At 43.5% G+C, this 10,624-nt stretch overlaps 1 protein-coding gene across 1 annotated transcript in view; it reads left to right on the plus strand.

The window, feature by feature from the left end:
- Positions 1 to 10,622, plus strand: part of mettl24 (methyltransferase like 24) — a 31,429-nt gene extending 20,807 nt beyond the window's left edge. Inside the window, exons 3-5 of the mRNA XM_034075974.2 lie at positions 83 to 216; positions 4,706 to 4,931; positions 10,304 to 10,622. Of these exons, the coding sequence (XP_033931865.1) occupies positions 83 to 216; positions 4,706 to 4,931; positions 10,304 to 10,621 (678 nt within the window). The 3' untranslated portion in view covers position 10,622. The remainder of the gene's footprint in view (positions 1 to 82; positions 217 to 4,705; positions 4,932 to 10,303) is intronic.
- The last annotated feature ends 2 nt before the right edge of the window (positions 10,623 to 10,624 follow it).

The raw sequence follows: 10,624 nt of genomic DNA on the forward strand, positions 1-10,624 counted from the left end.
TTATATGTGTAAAGATATAAGATGCTCTGCTTCTTAATATCAGATATGGCTGTTATAAGATGTGTGTTTCTGATGTGTCCAGGTGTCGTGTGCATCTTTGACCGGTGATGAAGCTGCTCAGGAGGGGACCAAAGGGGCCTGGGTTGCATGTCTGGACCCCAAATTCAGCCTGAGCCACAGAATACAGAGCAAACACTGCCGGGTTTACTCTTTTGGGTGCGTACAAACAAACACTCCCTTGGCCTTCCCATGAAAAAACCATCTCATCTAAATCATAATGATGACCACAACAATGATTACACCAGATGTTAGACAAGCTGTCGTGTGCTGCATCTGTAGAGCAACGGATGTGTTCACAGCATTAGTGGGTTATCTGTAGGTGCGACAGATATTCAGAGCATCTGGTTCTGTGGCAGGCTGTGATATCTCCACTCACAATTGCCACTGTAGCTTCACCCGTAACTATTCACTTCTTTTCTAGGGTTTTCTCTAACTACTTCATCAAAGAGTAACGGCTATTTTCCCTGTTCTGTTCGCCTTGTCTTTTTACGTCTTCATTTAAAGACTAATTGCCAACGGAGCATATTTTTTATCAGAATCTGTCTTTCTCTGACAACTTTGAAATGTTCAGCTCGCTTTTTTGTGCCGGGTAGCAGTTATATTCTTCTCTTTTGTGTGGTTATCTCAGTTTTCTGGGCAATTTAATTTGATGAGTAACACGGTGAATAAGAGTATAGATAAGACCTCCAACATCAGCGTGGAACGTCACATCCACTCCACCTCTGCTTCCTCTGCTTGAGTGGCAAGTCATCTGGAATGGAGTCAGACAGGCCACCGAGGTATTTGACCTTCTTAAGATTGGAGAGTCAATCACTCCCATTTGGCTTTGTGTCGAGGATCAGTTCGGCTTGGCTTATTCCCGGCTGGGCCTCTTCTAGGCTGAGGTGCTGCGAAGGTCTCGAGGGATTTTCCTGCAGGAGAGAGGGAGCTTATTAAATTGACTGTTGAGAGACAGAACAGGTGTGCTGTTATCAAGGCAGGCAGGGGACAGATACTGATGCAGGAGAGAAAGGGGGCCGGGGGGGGGGGGGGGGGGGGGCTTTTGGCTTCCTGCCTTTCTTTGGAGAAGAGCTCAGGGGTCAAGTGGAGAGATTGGAGGAAACCACATCTGATATCCTGTGGCTGATTGATGGGGAGTCACTCATGCAGGCCAGCTACATGGCAATGCACCAAGAGTAAAGGGAATACTACGTGTCCTCTCAGTGATTTATGCAAACATGTAACATTTGACCTGAATATCAGCTCTGATTTCTCATGTCAATGAAAGACACATTACCATTTGTCCTTCTATCTAACTGATCCCTTAAAGACTCTGGAAGGAATTCAAATTACTCTTAGTCGCCCCTCAACTCTGGCTTATGCAATAACAGGGAGATGATTTTTTGAAAAATTCAATTCAATGAAAAAATAAAGTTTATGCTAACAAAAGAAAAGTCCTAAGAGCCCAGAATAATAGTTCCACACGGCAAACTGCTCTCTAAAGTTCTACATTTCCAGAATTTGCCAAGGGATGTTCTCGTCTCTGTGTCCCCTATCTGACCTAGATTCATAGTACACACAAATACACACACACACACACACACACACACACACACACACACACACACACACACACACACACACACACACACACACACACACACACACACACACACACACACACACACACACACACACACACACACACACACACACACACACAAAGAGACTTCATGGTCATACTCTTGAATCTATGCCAGGTATGCTGAGCATCCTACTGTACAGCAGTCTTGCATAACCCTCCACTACAGTCCACTGATGCTCATAAGTTCATAACACTGACTTCAATAAAAATGTGAAGTACTATTAGAACTTTAAGTTTGTGTACACAGTGCATTACCTAGTATGTACAATTGTGTGTGTACTCCTGCGTGCATTTGTGTGTGTGTGTGTGTGTGTGTGTGTTTACGAGTGATACGTCTAATTTGCATACAGTTTAAAGAGGCGTGGACGGCTGTGTCTGGGCAGGATGAGCTGCTGCTCTGTGATTGGTCACATGGCGGGGGATGCGGGTGCGGAGTGGGGGGGTCACAGGAAGTTTTTCCACATGAAAGAGCAGTTATCCACCTTTGACCTCTGATACTCCATCTTACCTCTCTCATCCTCCATCATCCTCTTATGCTAGTGTCAATGATAATATCATACATTATTAGATGCTTACTGTAATCAAAGGTTTTTTAAGAGGATGAATCACCCACTGTTATATAAAAAACACATTCTTGACAGACAAAGTAAGCCTCTGAACTTGTCAGCAGCCGTTTAAACATCCTAATAAAGCTACTAGTGGCTCCATTAGATTTCTTTGTTCCTTTTTAAAAGTGTCTTCCTAGCAACATTAGAAAGAAGAAATTATGAATTAGAATATAGAATTAGAAATTAGTAGCAAAATATCATATTTATGCCATAAAATGTACAACCTTACGTCTTCATGTATACATAAAATCCTACCATGAAGCATTAAATACTGCAGGTTCTATAAAACTGTGAAAAGAAGAGCCTTATATAATAAATCAGATTTGTTATGTGTTCTATTTTGTTTTGTGTACGTCTGCTCTATATCGTTTTTTAATCTTTTAAACAAGTATATATATAGACATGTTTATTCATTGGGATAAACCCCTTGAGATGCACCATCTCGTTTTCAAGGGGGTCCCGACAATAGCAACAACTTACAGACATACAAAAAGACAAAATGCAAAACATGACACACAAGGCAAACCACATACAGTCTGTTAAGTGAAATTCAAGCAATGCATACAATCATTACAATTTGAGACAGTCGAGCAAATCAGTTTCATCAATATCAGTGAATAACAAGTACAGACCAGTACTAGCATCCCATGCTACCTTTGTTGTGATATTTTAAAACCACTACTGATGCTACTGAATATGAAGTTGGTTTGGCCTTCACTTCATGCAGAAGTACCTCCACTCCAGAAAGTGCTACACCCTAATAACACTTGTTTTAAGGGCCAATTCATAATAACTGCATTCCGGGTAGGTGAAACTGTTCCACGGCACTGAAAGGGTTTCTTTTACTTCAAAAAGTTCCTCTAACTACAACTTTGCCCGCAGACTGTAATCCATGTATTTATAAAGCCGAGGGCACAGCTCATTAAACATGCACATGTAAATGAGCTGTAATGTGTAATATGAGGCAGTGAGAGAAAGAAGGAGGTGAAGAGACAGACAGTCATGGAGACAGCAATATTGTGAGAACACGATGCTATTTGAAACCAAGGGAACAATGTAAGGGGAGATTGATAAAAAGGCATGGGGGTAGGAAGCCCACTCTGAGGTCCACCACCTCCAGAGGCTGTTGACATTATAGTTCAGAGCGAGGACAGACATAATTAAGGCTCTGTTTATCAGATGAACAAATCCATCGTGTGATTGTGACTCCTCACACGCACACACATCTTCATATCTGGTTGCCATGACATTCTAGTCAACAGAGTGTCACTGCTGTGGCACAGTCTCAGGAGAGAGGATATTACAGCTAGTAGAGACCGGCCCTGTCAGACAGAAGTGCTCCTGATGCGCTGTGATTCCCACTCATGAGTAATCCCTGACCCCTGTCTTCTGAAGTGTCACTGCAGCGATTCCTGGTCAAAACACCCCCTCAGAGAATAATTAAAATATTGATTTGGTGAAATAAATGTCTAGTTGCATCTCAATCTCTCATCCCTCATCCGCCTGCTAGTGGGATGCATTCAGAGACCAAGTGCCACATCTTTAAAAGCATGTACTGCGTGTGTGCGTGTACTGCGAAATGTACTCCCTGCTGCAATTACAGAATACAGCCGCAGCACAAACTAGACTAAAGGGAATGTGGAGACAGTGACTGAGAACGGAAGAAAGGGAGACAATTTCAGACTTAGAGAGGAGAGGGGTGGGAAAAAGAGAATAGCAGCAACGGAAAGAATATAAAAGTTAGGGAGAGGCATAGAGGAGAGAGAAATAAAGGGCATTTTTAGGGCAAGTCTTTGATTTATTTCTATCTCGATAGGAAGTTTCCCATTGATTATTTATTTATTGCGTTTAGGGTGGCAGGTGAATTCAGTATCGCAGTGAAGTGTGTTGTTTGATGCAGATTGCCCGTACCTTTGTGTCATTAACCATGTTTCTTCGTTTCATAAAATAAATGTCTGGGTCTTTGATTACAAACCGTTTTGCAATACATGTCAGTTTTGTAGTTTCAGCTCAATTTATATTGGAGTGAAACCTGTCAAATTCATTAAGTTCCCATCAGCCTCAGCTTTAATTGTGTATATTGTCGAATAGCAAAACAAGATAATTAAAAATGATGATGAGCTTAGACAACATTAAACTTGTCAGCATGTTACTATAATAGAGTTAGCATTAAGATCAAAGCACTGCTGTTCCACTATAGCTGTACGCATTTAGTTTTGTTTATTAAACAAACAAAGCCAAAGTTGTAAAATGTGAAATGTTTTTCTTAATGAACTATAGTAAAAAATAAGCTAACTTTGATTTAAATCTCATGACCCCTCTGGGCTATGTACATATTTTTCGCTTATACCAAGAAAGTTTAAATATAATATATATATATTTAACCTGATTGTCCTGTGCCGTGGTGCTGCAGGCTGGGTGTGGATGACCGGACCTTGGAGCGTTCTCTCTCCAGGGCGGGATGTGAGGTCCACTGCTTCGATCCCAGTCTGAAGCAGCCTCACCTGCAGCAGGCAGACATGTGGCTTCATCGGCTCTCCATAGACTGGAGGGACCCCAACCCGGCCTTCGTCGCCCAGCGTCAGTACGCCATCACCAAGAAACTGGCCACCATCCTAAATGACTTTGGACACAGACAGGTAAGAGTGAAAGCATAAGTGGGATTGTATATATATATATATACTTGAGTGAAGGGTTTGACACCACCTGGATCTAAATATAATTGATTTTTCTTCCAGTGTCAGCTAGGGAATTCACTTAAATGCCGCCAGCATGCAAACACAAGCCCTTTGCAATCCAACGTAATCCAGTTTATTGTGAATCATTCCTCTGTTATCTGTGTCAGGCTCCAGGATGATAAACCCCCGTATATAATTTGGTTTTCCTCCTCTAAATATTATCATGCTGAATGTTACCTCTCCAAAGCCCCCCAGGGATTGGGTTCAACCGCATCAGATAGGGGATCTGCATACAAGATCAATCATATAGCCCACTGAGAGTATGCATACTAATAAACACAGATATATTTCCAGCAAACATACCTGATTAGGAACAGGCTGAAGGATAATTCAGGGTTAGAGAAGCCAAGCTTTTCTTACATATGTAATGAAGACACAGCTGGATAGCAGACAGATTTGTGTCTCTTTCCTTAGCAATAAGGAAACTTACCCCAAGAAAATATTTGACTAGGAGAGGTATTATTAAGATTCAAAATCTATTTTTCAAGAGAGTACACAGTTGGAGTCCTCAGAGGTTGGATCCTATAGCACTGCAATTACAACAACACTTTTAATAAAACAAAAATAAACTCTATTCAAAATCTAATTGGGATCAATAAAGTATACATCTATCTATCTATCTATCTATCTATCTAATGGGCAGACTAATACAATTTAACACATTCTTGCTCCCCAGATAATGGTGTGACCATAGGCCAAAATGCCTGCTTATAATACACTATGACTCCTTATAAAATGTTCAGTCTTTTGAAAGAACAGTGTTTTTTACACAATACTGTTTCATTGGAGATAGTGCACACCTGTTTAAAATGCAAAGCCATGCTCACCTCCTTGTAATGAGGTTGTAATGCTAGAAAATAGTTTGCCGGAGAAGCAAGTCGCAGCAGAACAGTTTCTATTCAAAAGCTTTTTACCAACTTGTTGTGACAGAAAAAGCAGCAGTGAAGAAACAGAGTGACTCTGTAAAGGTTGAAATATGCATTTGTGCCGCATTTCTTCTCCGTTTCTTAAAAACTACACAGATGACTCATCCACTGAGCTCTGGGGATCAGCTGAGGTAGGTAGCAGACACTGTCACAGCAGTGGCAAAGTCAGGGGCAGGTAGTCGCATCTCATTTATGTAAAAATAAAATGGACATTGGACCGTTGATCATGTTGGTAATTGGACACTACAACAGTATCGTATTAGAGTTTCTAGGATTTATTCAGTTCTACTAATGAGGGCTGGGAGTTCTGTATCGTCACCAAAGGCATCAGAAATGTCATGGCCACTTTAATATCTGTTACATTTTGTTCTCAGTTTGGTTGTAGATATGTGAACATTTCCCACAATTAAAAAAATGAAAAGCACTACGATTTTCCTTTACCTATCACCTCATGTTATCTTTAATAATGTATAATAATCTACACTACAATACTCCGGGCTTCTTTTGGATCAATCTAATCAACTAAGGCCCCAGCCACACGAGGACGAAAACGGCTAAACGCATAGGATTAACGCAAACGCAATCGCAAACAAGCTTCCGTCCACACGCAATAGTTATCTGGATAGTGTCTGCCCACACCATGGATGTATAATAAGAACTGGATACAGCGTGGGAGGCGGGGCCTCATTCATTCCTATGAGAGTTGCTCATTAGCGCATGATGATAAAATGGCCCAACTTTTGAGAGTGAAACGTCACAGATTACCCGGCATGCCTGAGAAGTACCCGTATGTGCGCTCATAGCGCATGCGCAACTTTAACCAACATGCTCGTTCACATCAAGCACGTCAATTTGCATCAGAGTCCTGCATCGGGTCGGGTACCCGCGGGTACCCGATGGGTGACCCGCAAAAAAGGTGATTCGCGGGTGGTATTTTTCCAAACGCTTTTTTCCGGGTTCGGTTCTGGGTAAAACAAAGATGATGCGGGTCGGGTCGCGGGTGTTGCATAATAAATATATTGAAATAATGATAATTTAGTTTAATGTTTAAATCCTCAGACCTCTCCCCCGCGGGACCGTGCATAATCATAACCTCTGCAGCGCATCAATCTGCTGCTGAGCGCGCCACATTCGAAATGGCTGAGCTGAAGCTCTCTAGCGGAGAATACAGCATTTTCAATAACACTTCCTCAAGAGCGAAACCCAGCGTCTGGGAGGCTTTTGGTTCCTAGATGGAGAAAATAACCAACATCCCACGCTTTTTGAGACAAATATGCAACTGCGTGTGTTAATAATTGCACGTTTTCACTGCTCATATATAGGCTATGCGGGTTCGGGTCGGGTCGCGGATCTTGTGCCGACGGGTCGGGTCGCGGAACTAATTGGCAATATGTGCGGGTAGCGGGGCGGGTTCGGTATTGCACGTCGCGGGTGCGGGGCGGGAGCGGGTCTTGAAAATCAGACCCGTGCAGGACTCTGATTTGCATACACGTAACAGCACCGTGCGCTCATGACAGCATGGTAATGGGTGTTATTATGCAGTTAGCAGCTAGCGGCTAGCTAGTAATTATGCTAATGTACACATCAATCGTTATGTACTTCTATTATGCTGTAACAGGATCTAGTGATATCCAACAGAGCTTCATTTAGCATGAAATAATTATTGCACTGTGTATATATATATATATATATATATTAGTGCTGTCAAAATTATCGCGTTAACGGCGGTAATTAATTTTTTGAATTAATTGCGTTAAAATATTTAACGCATTTAACGCATGTGCAGAATGGCCCGCCCCATACGTGCCACCAGTGGCAGCGCCAGGGTATGGCTGGGGTAGGCTACACCCATACCAAGAAATGGCTTAGCCCCACCATGAAAAATGATGTCAAAGTAAGCAAAATAAAGTCTGCCAACTCGCGCGGAGTAAATTGCACAGACAGCAGTTAGTAAGACTGATTTCAGTAGCCACGGTTTTGAAAACTTTTGTCACGGAGTGATCGTCTTCTCAATAGAACATCTTTGATAACGGCGTGGTGTTGTTGCAGGAAGTCCCGACGCAGAATACTTTTGCTGGAGTACAGGGCAGAGCCATATAATAGTAATAATATGGCTCTGGTACAGAGGTGCACATAACTGGTACGCAGGTTATGTGCGTAATCTGAAATGCGTACCGTCACTTGTGTCACAAAGCGCATTTGCGTACCGACGTACTTGTGAAGCTTTTCCAGAAGGCGGTTAGATCACCGGACGACAGAGTCGGTCTCCGTGTGCACAGACAGGGCTGCTGTTAACGTCGGTCTGTACAACGGAACTGTGCCAAAACTACGCCAACCGGCTGCGGAGGGAGACTCCCCCCTTCACTGGAGAACTGCGCTAAAACAGCTGATCACAACGTTCACACTCTGTGGTCACGAAGTACTCCACTAGCCCCCCCCCCCCTCTGTCGACTTTCCTGAAGTACTCCCCCGTTGATAGAAATCAACATGTAATGAATTAAGACCCTACGGTTTGATGATTGATAGGTGTGTGGGTTGTCTTTCATTTTGACATGCAGAAAAATGTTATAATAAACATAGATAGCCTACTGTATGTTAAATTGATATATCCGCCTTCTTTCATTTATCTTTCCATTCCCACAACAATATACATAAAGAAATGGCATATTTTGGCCGTCCACACAGCGGCGTGCGTTGACGCTTGCCGGCGGGCGTGTCTGAAACTCGACCAACAACCAATCTCATGAATCTCCCGCCCCTGACACACAAGCAGCGGTTTGATTGGCTAGAGCTTGTACTGGCATATGATTCGATTGGCTGATGCCTCACCGAGGCGTCAAAAGTTGAACATTGCTCAACTTTTGCAGCGAGCCACGCCAGCTACGCTCCACGTCGCTTCCCACGATGCATTTCGGCTAAAAGTGACGTCACCCCATTCAAAGTGAATGGGGAAGCGTCAACGCACGCCGCTGTGTGGACGGGCCAGCTCCAACCGCTGGAGAAGCTGCAGTACATATGCAGGAGCCTCTACGTGGCGTTCTAACTTCCTCCACAAAAGCAGCGAAGAAGCATGGTTGTCATGGTTGCCCTTCTGTTTATTCTCCGCGGTGGGGGCCGAGGGAACCGGGCAGAGTTTTTCGCCAGTCAACGTGTATTAAAGTTTAAATCTTCCGGACAAAATTATAAAAGTGCCGGTCAAAGGTCTTCTTTGTTATTTATTGAGCTTTAAAACAAATGAATAACGACTCTATATTATATAATATAATAATAAAATACACGGAGCCTCTCTTTTTCCTCCCTCTCTTCGGACAGCAGTATCTGTCTCATGCAGCAGCTGATCCAGTAATGAGTGACCCGGCCGACAGTAAAAATAAACATATTTATAACTAGTTTAGGTCGTTTGAGAGGTAATTAAAATAGCTAAGGGTGATGAATGATCTGACTTGAAGTGTGTGTTTTGCTGATGGAGGATCTGCTGTAGATGTTGCACAAACAACTGTAGCATGGTCAATAGCGTCCGGAGCACGATAGCAACTCTGCGATCCGCCATTGTTGTTGTTGTTGGTGGCGAAACACTTCAGCAATGGCGCGGGGTAAGCGGAGGTGAGCAGAAGAGGTGGGGAGAGGCGGGGCTATTGCACAATCACTATCAGTGATCTGAAAATGTTCGGATAGGGCGCACACACGGAGCCGTTTGACCCCCCAGAGAGTTGCGTATGCCGTTCTATCCACCTTGGGACCCGTTATCGTTTCCTCAGTCGTTTAGTGCCATATTCGGTCGTCCTCGTGTGGCCGAATAGTCTATATGACACTAAACACTAACGCAAACGGCCGTTTTCGTCCTCGTGTGGCTGGGGCCTTATATCTCTTATCTAGTCTTATCACTGCTAATTCAGTGGCTCCATGAGGTACGAGCTGAGAAAATGTTAAATGAGGACTGCTGAGCTTAGGAGGAAGAAAATGACTGTCGCACACATCGGCGTTCAAATACGTAAAGGTCACGCAATGGTCATCTTTAGCAATCCAGCAGAGTTAAAAGAGATCCTGATATCTTGAGGTTATGTGTTTAACCTTGTGCATGCATGAGTCTCCTCACATGAATATGACCTAAGGGTGCTATTAACATTCATCTTATGAAACATTTCCTATCTGCTCCGACACAGCAAGGCTGCTCTCTCTCAATCCATCATCAGGATTTCTAAAGCAAGTACGAAGGCCAAGCTTCACTTACTCCCTTTTCATATTTTAATAGCTTTTACCTTCAATAATTCCACCGTTTTGTGTAATTTAATAGAACTAATTTATTACCTGAAGAAAAACATCCGATGTGTTTTTCCCTCATTCTAGGTGGATGTACTGAAGGCAGATATGGAGAGCGCAGAGTGGAAGATTTTGGAGAACTTGGTCCTGGAAGGGGTTCTGGACTCAGTGGGGCAGCTGTTGTTGGAGCTCCACCTGCACTGGGCGGGCTTTGAGGTGGGGGGGGACGACCCCTCCGTGGTGCGGTACTGGTTCAGCCTGCTGAAGGAGCTGGAGCGCGCCAACTTCCGCCTCTTCCACGTCCACAGTGACCGAGCCAAACCTCACCTCTTCCTGCATAAGAATGTCCTGAACGCCAGCAGTGTTTACACCCTGAGCTGGGTGAACACAGAGTGGAAGCCTTGAGGG

This window comes from Pseudochaenichthys georgianus, chromosome 24 (genome assembly GCF_902827115.2).
Source record: "Pseudochaenichthys georgianus chromosome 24, fPseGeo1.2, whole genome shotgun sequence".
NCBI lineage: Eukaryota > Metazoa > Chordata > Actinopteri > Perciformes > Channichthyidae > Pseudochaenichthys > Pseudochaenichthys georgianus.